Below are 27,537 nucleotides of genomic sequence, written 5' to 3' on the forward strand. Positions count from 1 at the left end.
GCTCAGTACACAGTGGATGGCTAAGGAGCTGAGCACCTGGGGAGCTGGGCAGCACTGCAGAAGCACTAGCTCTTGCAGTGTCCAGTGTCGGGGTGCGCTGTGGATGCAGTTGTTCTTACTGCTGTTACGTGGTGGTGGTGACACGGAAGAAAGAACTCCTTCCTGAATCCCCAAACCTTAAAATTTAAGAAGCCCATTAGCTTCTCCAAGCCAGTGCTAAGGCATAGCTTTTCTTGGCCCCATTGGCTTCCCTTGTAAAGGATGTTACCTTCTGACTCCCTCAGTGACAGATATACCAGAGCCATCCTCAGGGACTGGGGGGATGGGTAGACGATGTAGGGGGTGCCTGCGACACTCAGGTCACTGCCACAAAGGCTCCATCCTCCCCTCTCCCTGCAGACTGCCTACCAGCCCCTAAGCAGCCTCTAACAACTTAACTGCTTGATAATGCCACCCTCCTCAGGGGACACATGCTGTTCTTGAATGGAAAGAGAGTTTCAGTGATTAAACCCACAGCTGTCATTTATAGCTAAGACTGTATTTCTGAAATAAATTTGAAAATGTTTCCATCCCTGTACTCTTTTTCTGCTGCTTCCTGGTAAATTCTTTCCTGTCCCTGCCTAGGGGGCAAGGTGGGTACATGTTGGGAGCAAAGTTCTCTGTGGGTGCAGCTGTAGCTCTTTGCCTCAAGGGCCTATCTACAGTTTGAATGAAACACTCACTACCTGCAAGGAACACAGGCTGGTGCAGCTCTGATGGGAGGCCCCCAGATGGGCTGAGCAGATTTTTTAGGGCTCACCCGGGGGTGCAGGCTAAGGCACCATCATGCCAACTCTATCACGATTTCTTACAGTGCACTTGGGAACTGTGATGGACCCCTGGGTACCAATGGGACAGTTAGCTGCCAGATCCCAAACCACTCCAGCAGATTTGCATAGCCCAAGCAGAGAAATTAAAAGACACCTGCAACCATCAAGTGAGGCAATTACAATTATCCAACTCTATGAGTGAGAAAAATAAGGCTCAGAGAACATAAATGACTGACCTAGGTGACACAGCTAGTGACTGGTGACGTAAGTTTCCAATCAAGTCCTGCCTGCCCCCAAAGCCTACAGTCTATCCACCATATTGTCTTTCAACTGCATCCTGAAGCCCAGCTGAGTATAGGATGGAGCAGGAGAATGAAAATTGAACACTCAAAGCAGTCAGATGCAATTTCAGTTGGACATCTGGTAGCACTCAGAGTAAGATGTGTGTGTGTGTGTGTGTGTGTGTGTGTGGCCAGTATCTGTGCATTTAGCTACATAGGGGGTAGGGGAGTAGAAAGCACTTCAACGTGTCTCCCCTGGAGGAATCCACAATGCTACACTGAAGTGTTGTGAGAATTATCTCATGAGAAGCAGCCACAAGAAGTGGAATTATTCCCAGACTGGATGTCTGAAGTCCTGGGTTCAGGTCACAGTTTTCCTACCATCAAGCTGGGATGTCTTGGAGAAGTCAATTTCCCTCTCTGGACTCTGGTTTCCTCTTCTATAAAAGAAGGGGACAGGAAAACTAACTCCTAGTCCAACCCCCAACTCTAACAGACTCCTATGGGTGTTGTGGGGATAAATGGACTCAAGGGGGTGAGACCCTAAAATAAACCCCAAGTGAGCAATGGAGATATCATCTATCCCCCAGAGAGAAGAGTGCAAGGATTCAGTGACCCATGGAGAAGTTGCCGCTGTCCCTTCTTGCCCCCAGTCTGGTCATCTTTTAGGTCATGGTGGATTGTAGTTTCCAATCAAGGGTTCACAATTGCCATTTCTTATCCTCTGCTCTGTCTTGATCAAACTTTAGTCACTGCTACTGGCCCCCAAGCCTGAGCATGCACAAGAAAGTGAACCATGCCCTCCTTATCAGTTTCATCTGGGAATCTGCTATCTATGGCAAGAATCTTTTCCTATCAGACCCCGGTGGTTATTTCCCCCTGCTTGCCCAGCATCCCCTCCAAAGATTCTGCTTATCTCTGCTTGCCTCTTCCTTTACCCTAGAAAAGAAAAATCTTCATTCTCTTGATTTTGTGATGCTTTCAGACCTTATTGTCACAACAATCTCTCTATTTCAACAGTCCCTTTCCCTCTCTTGCTTTTGAATGAAAGTCTCTCCATACTAAGTCCTGATTTGTTTTTCTTTGACATCTCAAATGCTATGAATATAGGGCTTTCTAAATATATCTCACATTCACCCACTTTCCTTCACATTCATGGTCACTGCCCTAGTCCAAATTTAGTCCACCATGGACTTGTTCCTGGAGAACTAGTATTTTAGAATCAACTCTTACCCCATTTCAACCTACTTTTCATCCCATAGACAAAGTGATCTTTAAAAAAATAAATCATGGTCATGGCACTCCCCTGCTTATAGCTATTTCACAATTTTCCCTTGCCTGTAGGATAAATTCTGAATCAGTAACACTCTACAAGCAAGAGACTGCATGACCATGCCTCTACCTCCCCACAGGCTGCCCTCTCTTTGTCATGACCCCACCAGCTTATATTCTGTTCCTGGGACTCTAATCTGCCACACTCCTTTGTATCCCATGGGCTTTATAACAACTTCCTGCCTGGAAAACTAATCCATCCTTGCCTGGTTACCTCTTGCTTATCCTTCAAATATCAGCTCAAGCATCATTCCTTCAGGAAATTTGTCCATGATCCCCCAGCTAGGCCTGGCTCTCTATACTTCTCAAGTTTAACAGAGTTTGAAATTGCATGTTTCAGGGGCGCCTGGGTGGCTCAGTTGGTTAAGCGACTGCCTTCGGCTCAGGTCATGATCCTGGAGTCCCTGGATCGAGTCCCGCATCGGGCTCCCTGCTCTGCAGGGAGTCTGCTTCTCCCTCCGACCCTCCCCCCTCTCATGTGCTCTCTCTCTCAAATAAATAAATAAAGTCTTTAGAAAAAAAAAAAGAAATTGCATGTTTCATTGGTGATTATTTATAAATGTCTTTGTCCTGTCACTAGACTATAAGCTCTAGGAGGCCAAGGATGGGTCAATTTTTACCCACCATTGTACCCTTCAAGGTCCAGCAGGATGTCTCGCATGTTGTGGGCCCTTACTAATATTTGAATGAATATCATTTTAAATGGTGGTGTGAAGAATTGTATAATATGCAAGAGGTTTCTTCCATATGTCTTTGAATTGTTAATTGAGTCTTTGATTAAAATAACTTTATTTTGATTTTGCATCTAAAACTGTGATTATTAGTCAAAGAATGGAAGATACAAGAACTAGAAAACTAGAAAAGGAGTGTGTGTGTGTGTGTGTGTGTGTGTGTGTGTGTATGGGTTTTCATTGATCTTTGCAGATACAGATGTGTGTTCTCTGGATTTCTTTTATTTTTTTTTATATTTTGTAAAGATTTTTATTTATAAATGATTTTATTCATTCAAAAGCAAGAGAGGGAAAGGGACTGTTGAAATAGAGAGATTGTTGACAGAGAGAGAGCACAAGCAGGGGTAGTAGCAGGCAGAGGGAGAGGGAGAAGCAAGCTCCCCACAGAGCAGGGGAAGCCAGATGTGGGACTCAATCCCAGGACCGCAGGATCATGACCTGAGCTGAAGGCAGTCGCTTAACCAACTGAGCCACCCAGGTGCCCTTTGGCTTTCTTTTAAGCTTCGATTTTTTACACTAATATCCTGATGTAATCTTTACAGAAGCTTTTCTGCCTCGATAGAGAAAACTCTTACCATGCTCATTGTTTCTGGGAGTAAAGAAATGGGAGTTCTATTCCGACTGCCATCTAAGCCCATTCTCTAACCCCCTCCTCTTCCACTTCCAATCAAGCTTGCATCTTAAACACTGTCATTCAAGTAAAAGAGTATCTTGGTTGAAATGGCTTTGTGTCCAATCTATCTTCCTGGAGGCAGTTTCCTATTCTCCCTAAGGTGACCTTGAGCTCCCTGAAGACTGGGGACATCTTTTGCCCTTTGTACCCTTTGTCATAGTTGCTATCACATGATAGGATCTCAATCAATATTTGCTGAATGGTAGTAAACCATAGTGGTAATAGGAGGTTTTCTGCTAACATTCTTAGAACTTGGCCTTACTCTCGCACAATATCCATTCTGCCATTCCCTAAACCAGTTTCTCTTTTTCTTCACACTCACAACATAGGGAACTCATAACTCCATATAGTTGACTTAGTGTAAGAAGCTCCTTACAAAATTCTGGCCAGGACAAGTTTCTCTTTGGGAGAGAATATAAGTTATTAAGCCTCATCTGTTGAATTAACCTCTTTATTACTTCTAACCACTCAAAAATGGCTCTAGTACTGACTGATGTCTTGACATTGGTAAATTTTGCTTAGATGATCACATTCCTTCCCTAGAAAATTATCTTTGAAATGAATAAATAAACTAGGTTTTCTGCAAGTTTGGCTATAAGCATGAAATATAAGCCTAGAACAAAGTGATCTGCATGGGAAGGAGAACATATGGGTGAAGAAAAGATCTGTCAAGTCTTGGGATGAAAAGATCGAGGGTACCTGTGACCTGAACCTATCACCATCAACAAACAGGTGTTGAGCACATTCTATATGCCAGGCACTGGGCAGGGGAGAAGGCATGGCCCCAGCCTTCCCAGAGTATTTCAAAAATAAATAAAAACCGAAAGCAGAAGTACAAATACAAAAGAAACAAAATTAAGAGGTCCACCTGTAGAGAAGCAGGACCCCAAATGTTGAGAACAGAGAAGTACCAAAAATAATACCCTGAATACCAGAACCTTAAGCAGTATATATTCCTCAGAGCCTTGATAAAACTTCAAGAAGGAAAAGAATTCCAGACATAAAGAGTAAATCAGTACAGGTTATAAGAATGAAATTCAGTGATTCTGATTTTAAATTAATTAAATTAATAAATAAATAACTGGATTCAGTCATTCCTGGAGAACCCAAGTGTCTGAGCACCTTATTCCACTAACCTCTCATGAACTCCCTCCATTATGTTTTGGAGGGCAAATCTCAAACCAGGTATCCAATCTTTCTGCCTCACCTCTAGGTTCTGAGGCTGATGATCTTCTGGAACTGACCCTACTAGGTCTAGGCTTCATCTCTTCAAGCCCTTCTACAGTAACGGTCATAAGCATTCTCTGCATTAAAAGCGGAGCTAGTTTCTTATCTGGTCTAGGAGACAATCTGTGAAGTAAGATATCAAATTCCTAGAGATGCGATCAGTAGAAGTATCAACAGAAAGATATATTGGAGAGGGGGGGCGCCTGGGTGGCTCAGTCGTTAAGTGTCTGCCTTCCTCTCAGGTCATGATCCCAGTGTCCTGGGATCAAGCCCCGCATCAGGCTCCCTGCTCCCCAGGAAGCCTGCTTCTCCCTCTCCCACTCCCCCTGTTTGTGTTCCCTCTCTTGCTGTATCTCTCTCTGTCAAATAAATAAATAAAATCTTTAAAAAAAAAAAAAAGAAAGATATATTGAGGGGCACCTGGTTGGCTCAGTTGGTTGAGCCCCTGCGTTTGGCTCAGGTCATGATCCCAGAGTCCTGGGATTGAGCCCCATCGGGGATCCCAGGGTCCTGGGACCAGGCTCCCTGCTCAGTGGGGAGCCTGCTTCTCCCTCTCCCTCTGCTGTTTCCCCTGCTTGTGTTCTCTCTCTGTCAAATAAATAAATAAAATCTTTAAAAAAATTTTAAAAAGATATATTGGAACCACAAAGCAGACAGAAGAGATAATGGGGCTAGCGAAGAAGGCTCTGATGTCCTCTGAAGCCTATGTGGTTGGAAAAGGATCTCATGATATACCTAATATCAATATGGGGCACATTAGAGGCTAACAGCAAAGATCAATAACTAGTCACTTTTTTTATTGAAGTATAGTTGACACAATGTTATAGTAGTTTCAGGTGTACAACATAGTAAATCAATAAGTCTATATATTATGCTATGCTCATCACCAGTGTTGCTACCATCTGTCACCACACAACACTATTACAATACCATTTGCTGTATTCCTATGCTGCATCTTCTATCCCCATGACTTAATCATTCTATAACTGTAAGCCTGTACCTCCTACTCCTCTTCACCCATCAATAGCTAGTTTTCTTTGAGCATCCAGTGATAACAAAAAATCAGATAGTCTATCATGGTAGACTGAATCACTGTCCATAATTCTTCACACCTTCCCTGGGATTTTTTGTATTATACACCCTCATCCTTTGCCTGTCACTTTGAAGTATCTTCCACTAGAGTAGGTGGGGTGTACTAACTCACCCTAAGACGGGCTTGGCCACATGACTTGCTATGACCCAGGGAATATGGACAGAAGTGACAATGTGCCAGATGCAGACAAAGGTCTTGGGAGGCACTAGATGCTTCCATGCTGCCTTTTGTACTCCCTGCCATTTTCCAAGATAATATTCCCTGGGCAGTGTCCAAGGAACATGTGGAGACCATCAAAACCTGCAGCTCTATACAGCCATTTCACAGCTTGGAGCATAGCCACCCCAACCTGTCGGCATAAAATTTAAATGTTTCTTGTTGTAAGCCGCTAAGTTTTGGAGTGGCTTATTAACAACATGATTGAGGCAGATGGCAAATATACCTAATAGGAAGTCATTAAAAATAATATTTTTGAAGATTTTATGATTTGAGATAAAGGTGGTGATATAAAACTAAATTAAAATTATGGTATAATCATGAAATGCTATAATAGCTATTATGACATAATTCTTACTGAACAAAGTCAGGATAGAATTACTTTTAAAATGACATCAAAATATATTTTATATATACATTGCCCAAAGGAATGGAATAAAGTATACACTAGGTTAACAAAGACCATCTCTGGTATAATTATGCTTGATTTTAGTTTTTTTTTTATTATCTGCCATGAAATAGGTACTCAATTAATATTGGCTAAATAAAAGTTGAATAAATTTTCACACATTCCAAATTTTCTAGAGAACATACATCGCTTTTGTAATCATAAAAATCAATGTTCTTTTTTTTTTTTTTAAATGGAGACCCATGACCTAGAAAGTTGATAATAAGCCACTGAGAACAATTCTTTGTGAGGCTTCTTCCCAACAGTGGTAAACACTCCTAACAGAGCTCTAACATAGAGACTGGTTTGTAAATAGCATTTTATAAGACAGAATAACAGTCATACTAAAGTCAAGGTTCATGATATCAATCACATCAAAGCAACTCAGTAGTGAAAAGAGATGGGATGGGTCAAACGTTCTCCACATAGGAAGGATCCAAAACGTGTTTGAAGGGATGGCAGAAATTAAAGAAGGAAGGTGCAAGAGAGGTGAGAAAGAAGTGAGAAGACTGAAGGGAGAAAGAAAGAGGAAAAGAAATTTTATGGAGAAATAATTCGATTCAGCTTCATCCTGAGGACGACTACTTCACCATCACACATCAATCTCCCTTTACAGAAAGCCCAAGGGGCAAACCCAACCACCTAACCACAGTCAGAGAGAGCCTCTTCTGAAGCAGTCAGGTCAAGAATACTCTGCCCATTCCCCCCTTGTGTTTAAGCCACCTGGTTCTACAGAGTCATTGTTCCCTACTGCTGAGACCCTTTCTCAATTATCACAGTCCACATGGAGATGGCTTCAGGCTAGACAAAGTGCTTGCAGAGGTCTGGGGTCATCCTCTCTTCCTTTCTACCAGCTGCCACTTACCTAGGTAGCCCTGGGCACCAGGCACCTTGCTGCTTTTGGCAGCCCCCATTTTATGGCAGCCTCCAGGCCAATCATGCTGAATAAACAAGGGTCAATTTCATCCCTCTGCAGGGGAACTGCCCATTCAAAGGTAGATGTTATTGCTGTATCAAGCCCCAAAAATGGAGAGAGAAGGGAAGAAAGAATTGTGTAGGGTTGAAGTGGAAGAAATAATGAAGAAGAGAGGAAATAAAAGAAGGGGAAGGAATGTAAAAGGTAAGGGGCACAGGGGAGGGGACCCACTGGGGGCTTCTCTCACTAAGGAGAGGTGCAAGGTCAGCCCCACTGTTTCAAATGGTAGAAATGCCTGCTCTGAAGGCATAAGCCCCCTTCGCCTTCTACAGGAGCTTCATCCTTCCCACGCCTGCCCATCTGTTCACTTTGAGGAACACTGAATCTCGCCAGCTCATACTGGGTTATAGGAATTGCTGCAACAGGGCCAAGAGGCTAGGCCCAGCCTAAGGGAAGTCCTGGATGAGTCTTCTCTAGGTACATCCTCACCTCTCCACCAGAAAATCCTAACCTGTGTGTGGGTCAGGGGCTGGGGAGGAGGGGTGTTCAGGCACCAAGTTTCTCTGAATTTCTCAGATAATAAACCAGAATTCTAACTTCAGTAAAGTAAATCTTAGAGTTAGTCCCATTCACTTAGGCTTCCATTTATCCTCTGACTTCTTCCCTCCACAACACAGATTGAGCTCCTTTTCTATCCCTGGCACTGGGATGTTTGATATATGCTTGACGGTTCACAGTCTAGGGCAGGAGACAGACAAGCAAAACAAAATTGAGAGAGGTCCAGTTTCATGGCTGAAGAATGAGAGTGTGTGTGTGCATGCTCATGTGGATATGGGATGTAGGTGTGAGTTAGGGTATGTGATAACCCTGGATAAATCATAATAGGACAATGTTTGTCTTCCCAGTTCAGGGCACCCACTCCAAGCTTTCCTGCACCTGCCCCATGAAACCTTAAGAGTACCTCACCTTTACTTAGGAACCAAGAAAGTGGGCAAGAGGATGTGGAAGATCCTGATGGCTTTTCTAAATACTGAATTTACTCCAGATGGGCAGTTTCCTTGTCTGCTTATTCCTCAAGTTCACTCACTGAAAGTCTTAAAGCTGAGAATGCACAGAGTTGGCAGATAAACCCAAAATGCCCTCTCCACTTCCCACGCTCTTTTTCCCTCTCAAAGTACCTGATCCCACCACCTCCAAGACCTCCCATGTTAAGGAATGGCAAAGTATAATACAAAATCTAATGGGCTGGGTTTAAAATATCCTACCTAGTATTTGTGACTATGGTAAGTTATTTAATCTTTCTGGGCCTTGGCTTAATTATCTTAAAAATCCTAATGATATCATACACTTTATAAGCTTGTTCTATGTATTGAACATCTATAAAGTTGCAGGTATCATGCTAATATTTTTACATAACCATTTTATTTAAGCCTCACAACAACCCAAAAAGGCTTGTTTTATAGATCGGAAAACAGAGGCTCAGAGAGTTTAAAAACACACCAAGAAGGGCATTTGGGTGGCTCAGTCGTTAAGTGTCTGCCTTTGGCTCAGGTCATGATCCCAGGGTCCTGGGATCAAGCCCCGTATTGGGTTCCCTGCTCTGCGGGAAGCCTGCTTCTCCCTCTCCCACTGCCCCTGCTTGTGTTCCCTCTCTTGCTGTGTCTCTCTCTGTCAAATAAATAAATAAAATCTTTAAACACACACACACACACACACACACACACCCCCAAGATTGCACCGTAATCTGTGATGGAACTGGTTTTCATATTCAGCTCTGACTCCAAAGCCCCTACACCTTAACCTAAGCACCAAACTATACCTAGCACATAGTAGGTACTCAGTAAATGTGGATTCCCTTTATATACCCCCTCATGTGTGAATTTCAGTGGTTTTGATAACCTTGGTACAACCCACACTCCCTCCAAAATTGCCTTTCAGTGGTTCTCCCCCTTCTTGGAGATGATCAGGGATCTGGATATTCAGACCACTTCTTTAAGCATCTCTTTTTAAGCAGATGTGTTGATAATGTAAGGTTTGGGTAATGAGATTTTCCAGGCCATAAGTTACTAACTGTGAATTAATTGCCTAGCCTATTTGCAATAAATAAAGGGACTATTACATGTTAAAAAAAAAAATTGCAAGGAGCCACTGAGCTTGTGCAGAAAGGTTCTGTGTTGCTCCACATAAGCATTCCGTTGTCATTTACACAGGATGACCATACCAAAGACAATAAGTTAGAGCGCCTCCTGACATGGTCTTAGGGTAGAGAGTCCCAGTCCAGGATTCAAAATCCTGAGTTAGGAGCCCCACCGGGGCTGCCTGTGCGACTCTGGACAACTTACATAACCACTCTGAACCTCGGTTCTTCCTTTGTAAATTACCAGCACCAGACTAGATGACTCTTAAGGCTGTGACCAGCTCTAGCATTCGATGATTCTATATTAGTGGATACTTGGCAAAAACATGGTTTCCTTGTTGAGTGATACCCTGAAAAGTTCATATGGCCAAAAATAAATTCAGCCTTGCTTTGAAATATGTGCTTTAAGCCACTCAGTCTAGAACTATTTTGAGAAATACAATTATGCAGTAAATGTATGCAGCCTATTGTGGGCCCAAGGCATTTTTTTTCAGGTTAAGAAACTAGCAAAAGCATACACTCCTCATAAATCTACCAGTGAATCCCACTGACCACACGAGCCCATAGTCCATATGATGTCACAATGTCTGATAATCACTTAGGCTGTTGCTTTAATAACATATGCCTCCTGCTTACCAGGCTTCCCTGCTTCACACAGCTCCCTGGTACTGGAAACCATGCTTCCATTGAGGGAGCTCTCGGCCCCTACTCACCCTCCTCCAGCCACTTCAATGACCGCTAGATTATGAAGGAACTCACAACCCCAACAGGGGAGGAGTGGTTGAAGAAGGCATTGATGTCTATCCTAGGAATGACTGACAACACCTCAGTGGAAAATGACAGTCCTCTTGAAATAACTGAAGGTCTATTGTAGAAGAGGGTTTAGGTTTGATCAGTTCTATATATCCCAGGTGTTCGTGGCATAGTGAGTACTGAATAAATGTCACCTGAGTGGATAAATCCTGTATCATTCCCAAAGCCTGAACCAAGATCAAAAGAAAGATATGAGAAGAATTGAGACTTGAGTTCATGGCAAAAGGAGATTTTTAGAATATTTAGGGCTATCCAAAAATGAAATGGGAGGTTAGCTCCTTTGTCACTGGAAGCCATAGAGTATTACTGATCACAAAAAAGTGGGTTTGGCGGGGAGGGCCCAGAAGAACTAGACAACCTTGGGCAGGTTTTTTAACCTATCCTTGACCCCACCACTCCTCAGATGTAAACTGAGCATAAAAACAGCACCTATCTTACACAGTTATTACAATGATAAAATAAGCTACCCACTGCTAAGCATTTAGTACAGCATATGGAAACAGAGTAAATGTTCCCAGAGTCCATAGAACATTTGAGGAATTTTCATCAAGGGTGTTTATGTTATCAGAGAGATTAGGTTAGACTCAAAAACCTCAGATGTCCCTTCCAACTGTACATATGAATCTATAAATTCCGGTAAGAGTCATCCCCCACCCACCATCCCCTATTAATGTTTTTATCACCTGAACAGCTGACAGCAGACTTTTATTCGTCAATCTTTTTTTCTTTCCACTTCTGCGCTCCACATAGACCTGACTTTGTAGCCCTCCATGGAAGGAGGCCCCACTTGGCAGCGGCTGGAGAAGTTGGGTTGTTTGTGGAAGAAGTTTCCTTACAGACCGAAAAATGGGGCAAGAGGAGCAGAGTCACCCAGCTGGAGATGAGGTCCCTGTGAGCAACAGCATGCCACCATGTGCGGTGACATTAAGAGCCAGCCACTATCTTCAGACCCAGAAAGGAAGACCTTCAAGGGTGGAAATAATTCAACTAAGCAAACATCAGAGCAGTCATCTTCCCTTTACCATGTCGCTGATGGAGATACCGAATGTGCTGCCCTTGGCTGGTGTGGGCATGTGGCTGTGGGCAACTGTAGGAAAACAATATTCAAATACCAGTGGGCCACAGCAGGAAACTCCAGATAAGGGGCCTGCAGAGAAGATTGAAATCAGAAAGGCACCAGGCTTTCTTTCCCTGGGGAAACAAAGAAGGAGAGCATGCTAATCCCACAGATTTCATAAGGTTTCTGATTTACTGGCCTCTCAGAAGGCTCTGTTGGGGTTTGTCATTTTGATGAGAATGCCTTGCTGTAAGGGTTAAACATGCTAAGAAGCATGAAATGATCTTCTCCAAGAAAGATTGCATCTCTTTGCCAGGGAAATGGCAGTCCAATAGTCCACAGAAGGGGGCCTTCTAAGAGCTATTCATATCCAGGGTTTCCTGCCCTAAGTCCCAGAGGCACTTGTCCCTACAACATCCTCTTCTGTGGGCCTGGGTTTATTTTGTTGCTCATGGGGCAAGATGGGATGGGTGATGAAAGAAAGAAAAGAGAAATGTATACCTGTCTTTCTCTTCACATTTCTTCTCTCTAAATCAGTTGCCAACATTTCAAATAAAATTTACCAGTAAGACTAAATTACCAGAGATTGACGAAATGCTTCTCCTATAAGGCCATGATTCTACTGCTTAGTAGGCCAAAGGGACATAAACACGTATCTGCACAAAACATGTAGAGATACTGGCTGTGCATATTTCCTTGACAAATTCAAGCAAGGGAACTGAAAAGAGGGGTTAAGAACATCATATACTAACCTTTGAGCAATTCAATTCCTACCTGGAGGCCCCTGTTTCCTCAACCAAAAACTGGGGGTGGGGGTGGTTGTGCCAGATGATATCTGAGCCTATAGATCTAGGACTCTTTATACTCTGTCTGGTTTTCTTCAGGTCAATCCAGTTTCAGGTTTTGAGTTTGTGCCTTCTCTTCATGATTGCTACACATCTGCTGTCTCCTGCCCTTAATAACCCCAAATTAGATTAAAACAGATCCCATGATAAAATAGAGAAAAGCCTGGGAAACTGGAAGGAAATTATACGCATGTGCTCTACGCACAGACACATACGTGATCCTCGGTACTGGGTGTCATTGCTGTAAAGTCCTAATGAGAGACCAGAATACAGGAAAATTAGAAACCTGGTTTTCCTATCTCTAAGGAAAGAATCTTTTGGCTTAATCTCAAATATGGCCCGTTTTACAAGAGAAAAGGAAACTACAATTAGTTTTCCCATCACATCTATGCCAGAGAGCTTGGTCAAGATCATCACAGTTATCAACAACAGACCATTTGAACATAATTCTTCAAAATCCAGAATTACACCAGAGTCACGTCTTGATTCCAAGCACAAACCACCTGAAGTATGGAGAAGTACATGCTTTGGTATGTCCCCTTATGGCACCACCCTCCTTCCCACTTTTAAATTTCAGCTTGTATCTTATGCTTAAACACAAAAATCTTATCTAGGTTATTTCTACAACACAAGAAAAAAAAATGGGATAAAAACACCAGCCAGATAATTTTTTTCATTCATGAATTGCTGAACTCTAGATTCAAAAAGGGGCATGTTGGCTTATCTATGTAAGCACAAGCAGATCGTACACTTTGACTCTATAACAGAGGTTCCCAACAAGCCAATTAGCAGCCACTGTGGATATTCTCAGTGGTAAACATGGAAACTGAGGCACAGACAGAGGGTTAGTCACATTATGTTCAGAGTGGGACCAGCACATGTAGGTGACTCCTAGCTACATCCTCCCCACTCCTCCCAAGAATCTCCAACTGATCTGAGTAGAACAGGGAAGAAACAGTAACTTCTCTGGCCAAATTCTCATTCTAATCCAGTCTTGGCCACTCTTTAGCTGTTGTACTATTAAGTCCCACTGACACTGCCCTTTAAATATCTGTTGGATGGGTCCCCAAAACTCAACCTCCATTCTCTCTACCTTACTGGGGGCTCTTATTTCTCATTCCTGAATTAATGCCAATGCAAACAGAACTAATGCACACTGGTTCGCTGGCTCCTGTCTCCCACATGCCATCCTGTTATCACATTGCTAAAAATGGCTCGCCTCCTGTAAGATAAGGTCTAAACTTGTTGGGAGAGCAAACGAGGTGCTTCACAGATAGCCCTGCCACCCCTCCAGCCACACCTTCTAAAATGTCCCCTCCAATTCTTCTCCTACTCCCAAGCTTTAGACTCCATCCACAAGGAAAACTTCCTCTTTACCAAAGTCACCTCTGCATATCTGTTCCCTCTGCCTGGAATACTTTTACCTGCCTGGTCTACCTGGCAGTCCTGCTACTCTACCAAGCCTCAGCTCTAGGGTCACCCAATTTGTGATGTTATCCATGATCTTTCTCCCTGCATTTATGTCCCACCTTCCTCAGATTTCCGAATTTATTGGTATGTTTGTAAGGAGTGACACAATCAATGCTTTTGTATCCTGAAGGCTCAAGGCAGCCTCTGGCACACCGCGCTCAATAGGTGCTTTGGAATGAATGAATCAAGCCCTTAATTTCTTCATCCAGAAAATGAGGATCATAATATGCAGCCTGCAGAGTGGATGTGAGGGTTAAATGGCCCAGTGTATATTAAGAACTTAACATAGAGCAGGCACATAATTTCCCTCAATAAATAGTAGATCTCTTAACTTCCTTTTCCTCTTATTCCAGACTGGAGCAAGGAAGGATTCACCTACCTGTGAAAAGACACACAGAGCCAGAGATGCTAGAAAAGGCTGTGATAATCTGTATGCATTTTAAAGCACTTGTTTCTCATAATTCAGCAGCATCTCAATTGATTGCACCCACAATGGGCAGATGTCTGCGGGTAGTTAAGAAGCTTTTAGCAAAGGCAGTAATAAAGTACAGAGTGGCAATATAAATGGCCACCTTGTCCCTGCATTTGACAGAACCACAGCCCACAGCAGGCGCGCATTGGTTCTAAGTAGCTGTCACATGCTGCCCCAAAGTTCTGACCCTCACATTCTCAGGCTGAGCACGGGCCTAGCTGTAGATTTTTCAAAAATGTCCAAAGTCCCCAGCCTGTCCTTCTGAGGTGCTTGAGCTTCAAGATTCCAAAGCAGCTAGAATCTCCTTCCCTGATTTTCTTCTTTGAAATTACAGGAGCAGCTGTGATCAGCAGTATCTCGACTGCTAACCTGGTGGAATAACACTTAGGAAGGGTTCATGGACTCTGGGTCAATTTCCTGGGATCATACAATCTTGAGCCTCCAGGAAGGGAAATGCAGAAAACAAGAAGAGGAAAAAGAAGAGGCTAAATCTTCTTGCCACTATGCTAGTCAGCACATACAACTGTATAACCTAAGCACCAACAAATAAGAAAAAGTGAGGATGTGTTGGTTGATGTTGATGAATGGTGTATTTCTTAAAAAGCCCCTTTCTCTGATTCATGTCATTACCCAACAGAAGGAGTAAAAACTGGACTGAAAAGGTGACAGCCTTCAAGTGCTCTTAAGAAATCCAAGGTTCTATTCATGAATCCATCAATTAAAACTTACATATCATGGACCTGAAGTATTCCCAGTACACCAAGGCATTAATTTTCATAGATGAAGGAATCAGAGTACTTCACTGCAGTGCTGATATAACTAAACCCAGCCTCCTAACTCAGACAGTTCCGCAGCCTGTAAAGAACAAGGACTTGCATTCCTATCCTGCCCTTCACTCACCTTTACCTCTCTCCTCAGGATAAGGAAAGACACTGCCAAGCTGATGACATTTGAGAATCAGAGTTTTAGAATTGGAAGGGCCCTGAGAGTGCATGAAACTCAACTGCCTCATTTTATTGTTTTGTTTTGTTTTGTTTTGTTTTTTGTTTTTGTTTTTAAGATTTTATTTATTTATTTGCCAGAGGGAGAGAGAGAGGGAGAGTACAAGCAGGGGGAGTGGCAGGCAGAGGGAGAAGCAGACTCCCCGCTGAGCAGGGAGCCCGATGTGGGACTCGATCCCAGGACCCTGGGATCATGACCTGAGCCGAAGGCAGACGCTTAACCATCGGAGCCACCCAGGCGCCCCATGCCTCATTTTATTTTTGCAGAACAGAGAAGCCAGGGTATCCAAGTTAGAATCTCAAGGTCACATTTCTAAATAAAGGGCCTGGGTATCCCTGGGGAATGGGGGCAGGTCCTCAATGGCACTGGAACCTATAAGAGCGACCAGCATGATTATATTTGACCTTGGAAGCCAAGGTTTCTTTTATTCCTACACCAGTGAGTCGGTCTGAGCAGACCCCAGTGGATCCAGAATCAGTTACAAGTGATATATTGTGCTAAACATATTTTGATTTCTAATTACTATTTCTTTCTTCCCTATGATTATTCCCTGAATTATTGCCCTTGGCAGACTGCATTACAATTTGCAGACTATTACTCCATCCCCTCCATGAGACTTTGAGTTCATCAAGAACAGAAATCATGTCTTCTACAAATTTGCGTCCTCACAACTTAGCTCACCACACCTGGTACAGAGAAGAGATAGATGCCTACTTGTGGGAGCACTATGGTAATGCTGAAGTTATTTCCAAAGAAGTATCATAGCTTCATTTCCTACAATTTGGGGAACCAAGAGCCACTGAAACTAAAACTACTTAAGGTAGGAATGTGTTGAACATGTAAACATTTTAATAATCCAACTTTAATACTCTAAAAAAAAGGCACAAAATGATTTTGAGCTTTCCATAGTCATATGACATGCTATCTAGTTGTCCAAAAAAGAGATCAGTGTAGATTGACCTAAGATGATGGTCATGGAGAGGGAGAGAGGTGAACAGATGAGGATGAGATTAAATAAGGAATCAACAGGAATTTGCGGAGAGATTTAATGAGATGGGAGAAAAATCAACCCAAAGACAATGGTAATGCCATTTACTGAGATGGGGAAAACTTAAAAAAAAAAAAGTCTAACACTAAGAGGAGGGACTCAAAATTTCTGTTTTTCAGTGTTACGATTAAGCTACCTAATCTAAATGCATATATCAAGTAGACAACTAGATACAGAAATCTGGGATTCCAGAGAGTTCCAGACTAGAGAGATCCCGGATTTGAGAGTCATTAACATATAGATGACCTTCAACACCATGGCAATGGATGAGGATACAGACTATGGATGAGTGTGCAGACTAACAGGAGACCCAGGACAGAGGACTGGGGCCTTCCAACATTTAATAACCAAGTAGTATGTTATTAAATATAGTTCCAACATTTAATAACCACATGTTCACACATTTCCCTTTGTTTTCCTGGAAGGACTATACACCCCTTCATCAAAATCAGGAGCTATGTCAGTGGTTTTGCATTTCCACTGTGTACAGCACAATGCCTCAGACTTTGGCGGGGAGGGGCACAGAGATATTTAATGCACTGTTTTTCCCTCAATGACCTTACAATCTAACCTCTTTCAGATATACAGGGAAGAAAGGCTGCTCAATGTAATGGAAAGTGCAAAAGATTAAGAGTCAGGAATCATGAATTTTAACCATTCTACAGCTACTCCAAGTTAAAGTGATGTTTCCAATTCCTCACCTGCTGAAACAAGGATTAGGTGCAGGAAACATCAACAGTACCTGCCAACTCTACTATTTCTGACACCATAATTTCCATGTGGCATCCAAATGACACATTCCCATCTCATCTAAAGGTGGGATCTCAGCCTTCCCAGGCAGAAGGTGTTGCTGCTACCCCAGGAGCACACCGCAGCATTCAGAGGGCTGGCTGAAAGGGAAGTCCCTGAGCTGGAAGGGGGAGCAGCTGCTGTCTGCACTCTTTTCCTGCTGGAACAAGAGTTACTTGAGAAAACTCAAAATATCTGCATTCTTGGTTTTCAGCTGGTGTTTATATCAGATGAATGGAATCCCAGGAACCAGTGAGAAGAGCAGATTTACCCTCTCATCACATTCTCTTGGTTGTGCAAATTAATATTCTCAAAGGCATCCGATTTCCATGATCCCAGGAAATATTTTCTTTCATCAGACAGAAGCATTTCCATATGGCTGGATATCTAGAAGAGGATATGGCCTTATGGATCAGGATATGCTGAACTTAGCCATGAAAGAGCACTAAGAAAATGGTTCAGTAACATTTTATTTATATGTACGTACACACACACACATACACACACAAACGTGAGTGTGCATCTGGGTGATCCTTCATATCTATTCTAGGTGACCACCCACCTGGACAGAGCTGACAAGACAGACAAACCAAATTAGGCCAATCAGTTTCCCTTTTTTTTTCGAAAATGTAAATTCTAGTTAGAAAAATCCAGAACCTAGAGGTTAGGAGAGATGAATCGCTTCAATTGCAGTGCCTTGGGGTCCCTGGAGCTGTTCTGCTTTCCTTTTAAAGATGTAGTTAGTGAGAGCTTCATTTGATCAGTACCTCTCTAGGTAATCATGCAGTAAATCCCCTTCTTTGACTCTGTTAGCCATAGTCAATTCTGTAGCTTGCAACCAAAAGAACATTACCTAGAAAGTATTAGCATCTTCATTTTACAGATAAGGAAACTGAGGCTTAGAAGAATTAAGAGAGAAATCAGTTGTAGGTCACCTAGCTAGTAAGTGGCAGAACCAACACACAAACCAGGTCTATTTGACTCTAACGTTCATGCCATTAACCACTAGGCCACCCCAATTGTAAGTGCTGTACTGTAGGTTATTTTTCTTGTCAAAGGAATGGACTTCTGCTGAATCCTCCTTTCTTGCTTGCTAAATAAAGGATGGCATACATTCAGAAAAAGCCATCTAGGGGAGAGGATAGAATCTGCAGTGGCCTCATCAAACTGAAGCTTGATGGTCCACAAACAAATCAAATCCAGAGTCTTGGCTATTGATGCTTCGCTCCCACCAACTGAACTAAACAGTCTGGCCACGTGGACAAGGAGAAGATGCCATGCTTGTTCCATGTCAACTGATCATATCTTCTTAAGAAAGACAAGCTAGAATGTTTCTTCAATACAATAGGGCTTCACAGGAGCGCAGGTGGTCTTCCATCACACAAGCATTTCAACCAAAGTGACTGGCATTAAGCAGCTAAAACAGGCCTTTCCTTTTTAGGTCATGGAGACAGACGTCTCCCACAACACTTTGAAAAACAAACCAAAATAGCTAGAGCTGAACAATTGGGATGGGAAGATAGATCTACATCTTCTTAGAATAGTATCAGATCATCCCGAAACATTCTAAATACAACATCCAGCTGATTGTTAAATGTCAAGATTTAGAGTTGCTATCTTCACAGGCAATAGAAGCACTCTCGTGAGGGTACAAGCAAGAGTCATCCATTTTTACTATAAGAGAAAGTTACTTCTGCAAGTTAAACTTAATCTCATATATTCATATATTTCCTAGGTCTCTTGCCTTATTTCCTTGTATCTGGACGACAGCTTTGATCTGGGAGTCGCCCTATACACTGATCTGCTTGCTCACTTTGCTTGAGTTCTTGGGCTATTTTGATCTAGTGTCTGACCTGGGCCATCCCCAACTCTGCTTTTTCTCTGAATACCAATTTTAACATCCCACCTATGCTTTCTCTGTTTTATATAAACAAATGCCTCTCTAACCTTACCATTCCTATTGTGGGACCAGTGATACCAAGGGACTGACCCTGCAACCAAGTCCAAGTAGAGGACACAGTTTGGGCTGGATGGGACACAATGCCTTAGAAACTGTCTTAATCTTATCACATTTAGTACAAATGATCATTTCTAGGCTTAGGGTTAATGTAGAGAAAAAAATTAGAGAAAATGGTAAACTGAGTGCCCAGGTTGATGGGGTCATGGTGGGTGGGGCAGCATTCCTGGATCCCAAGGGGATCATGGTCCTTACATAAAGAATGTTAACAAATATTTTTCCTTCACCACTCTTCAGAAGTGTCTATAGGGTCAGAAGTAGAGATAGGCCATCATTTTGTTAGAAATAGGAGACAAGAAAATCCAAGAAACCTTGAATCCCCTTTTCCCAACCATCACTCCCTTACACAGGCATGGCCTCTCCCATCTGTTTGCCCTACTGTTCCCCTATAAACATATAGCATAACATCTGCCACATGTTAGCACATTTCCCTTTGTTTCTCTGGAAGGACTATATACCCCTTCATCAAAATCAGGAGCTATGTCAGTGGTTTTGCATTTCCAGAATCTGATACAGTGCCTATAACATACTAGGGTTTCAATAAATGTCTGCATCATGTATAAAAATGAATAAAGGACACTCAAAGCATCTCCACTGAGAAATCAGTTTCAATAAAGAAAAACAATGTCATTAGGTAACTCTATTTTCTCTGCTAGCAAGTGGAGTCCTATCATTTTTACACTCCACTGATTCATTCTGAACATGGTGTCAGGAACAATACAGGGCCAAAAAACAATTAGCAGGGGAACAAAACAATCAGTTGCACCGTCTGGGATTTGAGCGACTTACAGATCAAATGTCTTAAATTTGCTATGCCTCTTCTCAGTTGGCCAGAATGGATGACTTGGCTGCACTGTACCAGGAATAACTGTCCCTCATATATCCCCAATCAGCTGCCTCTTAATGACTAGTCAGAAGTGACAATATAAAAGGTGCAGTGACTTTCACTGTTCTTGGCAAATCTTGGACCAACTCCCACGGATCTGCCCTTGGAATAGGTGAGCTCAGAGACACTGTGCACAGCTGGCTACAGTTACTGCTGCCTGTCTTCAGCAGTCCCAAGGCCCTTGAGTTGGGAAGAGACCCAAGGGGAAGGAGTGAGAGGTCTGAAGTGATCTCTGGTTCTTATACTACTTCATAGGTAGTGGAAGATCTGTAACAGTGTGGCTTACATCGAAACTGTCTCACTCATCTCAGTGGTCAAATGCCCTTTCTATTGCCCCAAACCAGGACCAGGGTAGTCTACCCTACAACGATGTTTGGAAAAAGTCTAGGAGCTTGACAGACTGACCAGCCCCGTGTGGCCCACTTGTGTTCCAGATGGCTGCTTCCTCATCTTAGCTTCTAGCTTCTGCTTGTCACAGCTTCAAAAATTCAGTGACTCTGAATTTACATTCCAAGAGCTCCAAGAAAGTTCTCTCTTCCTCCTTCACCCCAATGTGCTATATCCCGTTTTTGATCCAGCTGTAAAAAAAAAGATCTACAGTTCTCTTGAAACACCCCTTAACTAATTATACAGTGGACCTCACAAAAGCCAGTCCTTGAAAACATCTTTGCCTACTCATCCAGCCCCTCTTCCAGGCTTGTTCCAAGATTCATCCTCAACCCCAGACTCCTGATACTGGACAATTCTGGCCACTGGTGGTCTTTAGGGATGAGACCTTGCAGGTCCCTCCTCAAGAAAGTCTTCTCTTCCTTGAATCTCTGTCCTCCCAGTCTGGTCCACCAACAGTGCTCATTCTGCTACCTTGTATCATTTTATTACTGCTTCCTGTAGAGATGCCTCAACTCCTCAGATAAAGAAATGATAAACTTCTTGAGAGCAGGAACTATGTCTATTGCATATGAGGTATCTTTAAAGCCCTAGAGCTACACCCTCAGCAAACACTTGATAACTATGTAAATTATCCCTTCATATAAAATAGAGGCTGACAATCTATGGACAGCCAGCTTGAAGTCTATAAGCTTGGCATATAAAATAAACCAAGCTGGAATTGGACATAGCTTATAGACTCTCCCTGACAGCAGCTTTCTATGAACCTCTACAGTGTGCCGGGTCCCCCTGCAGAGGGCCTCCCAAACTTCTATTTTCCCTTTGATAATGTTTATTACAATAGCTATGACTTTAACAATCACTGACATTTATTAAGTCATTATCTGGGGAAACCTACTAACTCACACTTCATCGTCACTAATACCTTCTGAGTTAGGTACCTGATTATCCCTATTGTACAGATGAGGAAATCAAGTCTCAAAGATATTGATTATCTTGATAAAGTTCACATTACTCCATAAGAGTCAGATTTCTCACCCAGCCTGGCTCCAGAGTTCATGTTCTTAACCAATACGTCATGCTGCCTCCTATAAACCTCACCACGTTTGTAATTATTTATTTAATGACTAAATATTCCACCGGGCAGCAACTCCAAGAGAACAGGACTGGGTCTACCTTGTTCAGTAGTCTATTTTTTAAGCCTAATCCAAGAGCTAGCATGTAGAAAGCTCCAAAACGCATGAGTTAAATGAATAACTGAAACAGCCAGTTCGTTAGCCCACCCAGAAACCCAAAAGAGAAGTATCCACCCACCCTGGATTGAAGATGTCTCATACTTAATTGAAAAAGTGCCATGATCTTGGTAATATTTCTTCTAAAGTTTCCCTTTCTGGGATCCAACCCTAGTTAACAAATTCACGCATCCAGATCCAGAAAGGGTATAATCTGGAAAGCAGTGAACGGAAGGAAACGCTTCTGTAAAACAGAGAAAGCACGGGTAGGTCTATCTCGGGACACACCTGCCATACACCACGCCCACTCGGACCTTGAATGCCACCCACGAGGGCCAACTCACCCCTTTCACAGGTCCTTCCCCAGTAGCCGGTGCCCGTGCAGTCGCAGATGAAGCGGTTCCAGCCGTCCTTGCACACAGCATTGTTCTTGCAGGGGTAGCTGTCGCACTGCTTGGCGCTCATCCGCGAACAGGAGGACTTGACGCCCGCAGCGTTCTGCATCTCCGCCAGCTGCCGGATGTTCTTGCTGCGCCCGTCGATGAACAGGTCACGGATGCAGCCCACGTAGCCGTAGTTGAGCATGGCAGTCCAGAGCTCAGTGGGGAGGATGAGGCCAGCACGGTTCTCCGGCAGCCCGCCCAGGTACATGTCCCCCTCCAGGTCCAGGATCTCGCTCTCCCCGCTGGCGGTGAATGGCGTGCGCCTGCTGTTCACTGATATGGTACCTGGGACAGAAGGATGGAAACAGAGTGAGCTGCCAGCCCTCTGGGCAGGTGAGGCTGCCAGTCAAAGAACCAAATGAAAGGAGCCCAGCAGGTGGGTTCAGAGACTCGTGGTGCCTGGCCAGGTGAGAACAATGCAAGCAAGGGAGGCAAAGGCTTCCAGACAGTAGAAAGGGAAATGTTAGGCCATCTGGTTCCAGTCTTTGTTGCTAAGACACTCTCACTGATAGGAGGATTCAGGACCATCTCGTGAATGAACACCTAACCTGACGTCTTTTCTCTACGGAGTCCCGGCTGGAAGGTCACCTACCTAACAGGTTGAGGGCAGCACGGCTGCTGCCTGTGTTTAAATCTCAGCTCTACCAGGTACTGGTACAGAAGTGATTTCACCTGCCAGGGCCTCAATATCCTCATCTGTAAAAGGGGAAAATAATGGTCCCCACCTCACAGACTAGTGTGATGATTAGATACGTTCACACACGTAAAGTGCTCCTCAGGGTTTGGGACAGAGTAAGGGTTCTGGAAGTGCTTGCTTGAGTCTTCATCACTCACTTGCCATGCCCGAAAGGATGGAACCCTCTGTGCACTAATACCCTCTACAATGCCATTAGCTACCAGCCCTGGAGCATTGCTTGGAGAAATTTCAACTGGAACATGTTTGTTTATTCATTTAACAGGGATGGACTGCATACCTGCTGTGTCTCTGGTATACTGGTGGGCACAGAGATGAACTTGACAGGTACGTCTCTGCTCCTGTGGCACTGATATTCCCGCGCAGAGGGACAGAAATTAAACAAATGACTCAATAAGCAAAAGAAATTAGGTACTGGTCGGTACTAGGAAGAGAGTAAAATGGGTGGTAGCAGCCTGTGCGTTCTCCTTTAAAATGTACAGTCAGCAAAGGCCTCCCTCTCTAGGCAGGTGACAAGTATGATAGAACCACAATGTTGAAAAGGATCCAACCAGGCCAAGTCCAGGGGGAAGAATGTGCCAGCAGGGGGAATGGCACCTAAAAAGGCCCTGGGGTAAGCCAGAGTGTGGCTAGAGTGGGAGGGCACAAGGGGCGAGCAGGAGACGAGATCAGAGGCAGACCAGGCCCAGCAGCAGTAGGGTCATGGACCCATCGATGAGACTGTGCAAACCTAGAGCCTGTCCTGGGAACTGGGGACTGGGATTCTAGTCCTAAATGGCCTTCTGACCCGAGGCCAGTCCCCAAGCTACTTTACAGTCCATTTTCCTAAACTGTAAAATCAAGGAAACTGTAAAATTAAGGTGATATCTGGACATGACACCAGAAATTTTAAATTTATTTAGTATTCTTAAAGTGCTTTATGGGTACCAAGATACCTGGGTCTTGCCATTCATCAAGCAGCCTTCACTTCTGCCTGAGTCTCAGTCCCCTGGGCTGTGAAAGGGATAGTCTGAAGGGCCAAGAAGATCAAATAAGATCAAGAGTGTGAAGTACACTATAAATTACAAAGCCAGCATTAGGGGCCTCTGGGCGGGTTATGCCAACCACACGCTTCCCCCACTCTATCCTCGAGGTTTTCCCCTGGAGAAATTGGCTTTGCGTTTTCGTTTTTTTAAATTTTAGAAACCTACGTAGCAATAACTATGTCCTGGTCACCATTTTAAGTACTGTATGTGCTTTTCTGGACTCGATCCTCACAACAATCTCATGAGGGAGGAGCTAACAGGTGCACTGTTTCACAGTTGGGGAAGCTGAGGTTTGCATTTCCTTTCCTCCTACACTGCTTGCTTTCTCTACCCTCCAAAAGCCTACAGAGCTGCTTGATCCCCAACCTGGAGGAGCAGCTATTGCCAAATAAGGACAGCAACAGAGTGGATTTAAATGTTAGAGCCATAAATACATCCTGAGGGAAATCCATCCTCTGAGTGCGTGACCACAACTGTTTTGAATGCACTTAATCAAGTTTCAAGAACCAGTCCCCCAACTGGGGAGTGATCACCATACTTTTCCCATGTCATTCTTCAGGATAAGCAAGGAAGGAGGCCCCATACTCGCATAGGCAGGTATTTGTGTAACTCTTCATTCTGGTACAGGTTCGTAACCAAAAACATACCAGAAAATACCCTCGCGAAGAAATGAAGTTTAACAGATCATAGTAAAATTTTATGTTATGCTGCGTTCATAAGACAATGATTTGTTTATTCAGTAAATTATTATAGGCTTTGATCAAATGTATCAGTATTGGCCAATGCTATAGCTACCAGATATGAAATTCCAGGCTTCTGAAATCCAGACAGGTTTGTCAAAGATGGGTCTACTGATGGTTCTAACAAATAACTGCCCCACTTGAAAAAAGCAATCAGTGCTGGGAATAAACAGAAGTAAACACATGGCAATTTCCCCTGCTCTAAGCTGCCTGTGACACAGATAGGTAACCTTTAAGCTGTGTCAGGTCTAGGCTAGCCAATCCTAACACCCATCAACCATAATGGAACTCCAGAGACCCAAAACACATGGTCTTAAAATGAATAGAAGTGTTTCCCTTATAATCTTAGGATACCTTTCTGGCTCTGCCCCTGCTGACATTGTAGGGATAAATTTAGAAAGAGAGAGAAAAAGATTTGGCCTCCAGAGAAATTCGTTTTTTGTGTCTTTGTCTGTTAAAAAAGCACGAACTGTTCATTCTTACTCAACAAGCACATTTAATTTGAAGCCTCTTGGTTCTGATTAGATTTCAGACAATCAATAAAGCATCCTGCTGGGCGCTAAACCAGCCAGGGCTGCAATCTGCCACCCGTCTGCCCTCTACACAGAACCCATCCAGCTCCTCCTAAGGGCAACATTGCCCATCTCCGTCATCCTTCTGGCTGTGGAACTATGCAGAAAAGCCGTCCCCAGAAAGCTCAGCCATTCCTGGCTGCAGCCTTTTGAGGGAACCTATTGCTTTTTTTAGTGGCCAAATGCACCTACACGAAAATGTCCAAATGAAAGACTTTTTGTGTTTCCCAGGAGAGAGAATCCTTAAAAATACAGCAAACATAGCCAAGACCCTTCTTCTTGAGTATAACACCACCTAAATGGAGAATCATGAAATCCAAATGCTCTAGTTACTATTCCGGGTGAAATGTCCTTCCTGACGGCACAGAATGTGACCCTCATTGCCACATGGTCCACAGAAAGCTAAGCAGACTGTTCAGGCATTCAAAAGCTCCAGACTCGTGTGTGTGTGTGTGTGTGTGTGTGTGTGTGTGTGTGTGTTCTCCCTCTCTTTGTTACCATTCCACAGTAGCTATGTACTGCCTGGGGCTAGCTTGTTTGATCTGTGGCTGCAGAAACAAACAAAGCCATTTAAACCAAATGTAAAAGGTTATGAAAAGGAAGGAAGAGTTAGTGAGGTCTGAGCAAAGAGTGAAATATAGGCTCTCACACCAAAGGAAGGCTTTAAATTGAACATGACTTCAGGAAAAATCAATTTGCCTTTTTCTTTCTTGTCATAAATTCTCCCTGCAACATGACTCTTGCCAATTATTAAAGGGTGTAGCATTGCATAAACTCTTACACAGTGAAGCTTATCCTACAGAGTAATCACATAATGCAGCATCTGTGATGTCACAATTGTGTTTCCATGGTGATGAGAAAAAGGAGAAGAAAAGGAGGGGGGGGAAAAAAACCATCACACCAGTGACATGACAGCCTCTTTGGTAGGAGTGAAAATGCTACTTGTAAAACCATGTGTGGCTCCAGAGCCTTGGAGCCATCACTGAGACGGCTGTGCCGCGAGTGACAAGGAAAGGAGGACCACGTGAACTGTCGACGAGACAGATATATTGTTCAGAAACATAATCTTACAACAACCATTAAAGAGAACAGCCAAAGAGTCAAACATGCATTCAAGCACAAACATTAAAATAAAAAAATATAAAGCTGGGAAACAGACTGAAAAGCTGCAGCTTTCCTCTCTTCTCAATCACAACTGTGCCTCTTCCTACCTGATCTGCCATCTCGCTGAATGTCCACATGGTACCATTCCCCATCATTGGCTTTCTTCTGAGTGGCCTTCACTTTGATGGTGCCCGAGCCCATGTCAAGCAATAAGTATAAGTTGCCATCGAGAAGTTCCACAGCAAAGAAGTCCACCTTGGTGTTCTTCTGGCTCCGAGTATCCTTCCTCTCTTGGGGCTTGCCATGAGTGAAGAGGATCAGGCCATTGGGCTCAGTGGTGCGGAAGTCAAAGGAGATGGAACCCATGCGTTTGGTGTTCCATTTGGGCAAACTGATATATGCCTCTGGGGTCTCGAAGTTGATGGGGTCCAGTGTGGCCACATTCTCACACTTGAATACAACTTCACCATAGATTTTCATCTTGGTGTCCCCGATCCGGGCCAGGCGAGACAGCTCCAGGCGGATGTCATTATTCTTATAAACAACCTGTCAAAAGCCAAACAAGTGCCATATGAATCAATCTTGCAAACAGTTACCAGCCTCTGCTCACTGGGCACCAGGGAAAAAGGCCCAAGAAGAGGCTTCAGGACACAATATGTCTGAAACAATATGAGAAAAGTGAGATACAGCATTTGAAAAAGCGTTGGAAGGGACCTCTGGGGTGCACATAAGCCTTAAAAAAGCCCCCACATTTCTATTTTATTCTTTTTGTGTTGTCTCCTTCTGGCCAATTTTTTGTGTTGTCAGAAAGTTATACAATATCAGCTTGCAAATAAAAATCAAGAGAAACTGAGTTGCACAAATACTAATATTTAAATACATTTACTGAAGTATACTTAGTAAAAGACCAGAAACAACCTAAAAGACCATCAACAAGACTGGTACTTCCCATGATGGACAATCATGCAGTCCTTAAAAACAAAGTAGTTTTTGACATGGTTTTGACATGGATGTTCTCCAAGAAATACTGTTAAGTGAAATTAGCAAGGAACATAAAAGTGTGCACTATACTATCATT

At 43.3% G+C, this 27,537-nt stretch overlaps 1 protein-coding gene across 9 annotated transcripts in view; it reads right to left on the reverse strand.

The window, feature by feature from the left end:
* The window catches only part of NRXN3 (neurexin 3), a 1,456,830-nt gene that overhangs the window by 944,562 nt on the left and 484,731 nt on the right, over positions 1–27,537 (reverse strand). For all 9 annotated transcript variants that reach the window (XR_014148330.1, XM_081830134.1, XM_081830131.1 and 6 more), the window contains 2 exons: positions 26,567–27,005; positions 22,226–22,609 (listed from right to left, as the gene is read on the reverse strand). Coding sequence is in view for 8 of the 9 variants with exons in the window: in XM_081830134.1 (XP_081686260.1) it covers positions 22,226–22,609; positions 26,567–27,005 (823 nt within the window). In the remaining variant the exon portion in view is untranslated. The remainder of the gene's footprint in view (positions 1–22,225; positions 22,610–26,566; positions 27,006–27,537) is intronic.

The sequence above is a fragment of the Leptonychotes weddellii genome, chromosome 9, assembly GCF_054177405.1.
Source record: "Leptonychotes weddellii isolate Sample4059 chromosome 9, ASM5417740v2, whole genome shotgun sequence".
Classification (NCBI taxonomy): Eukaryota; Metazoa; Chordata; class Mammalia; order Carnivora; family Phocidae; genus Leptonychotes; species Leptonychotes weddellii.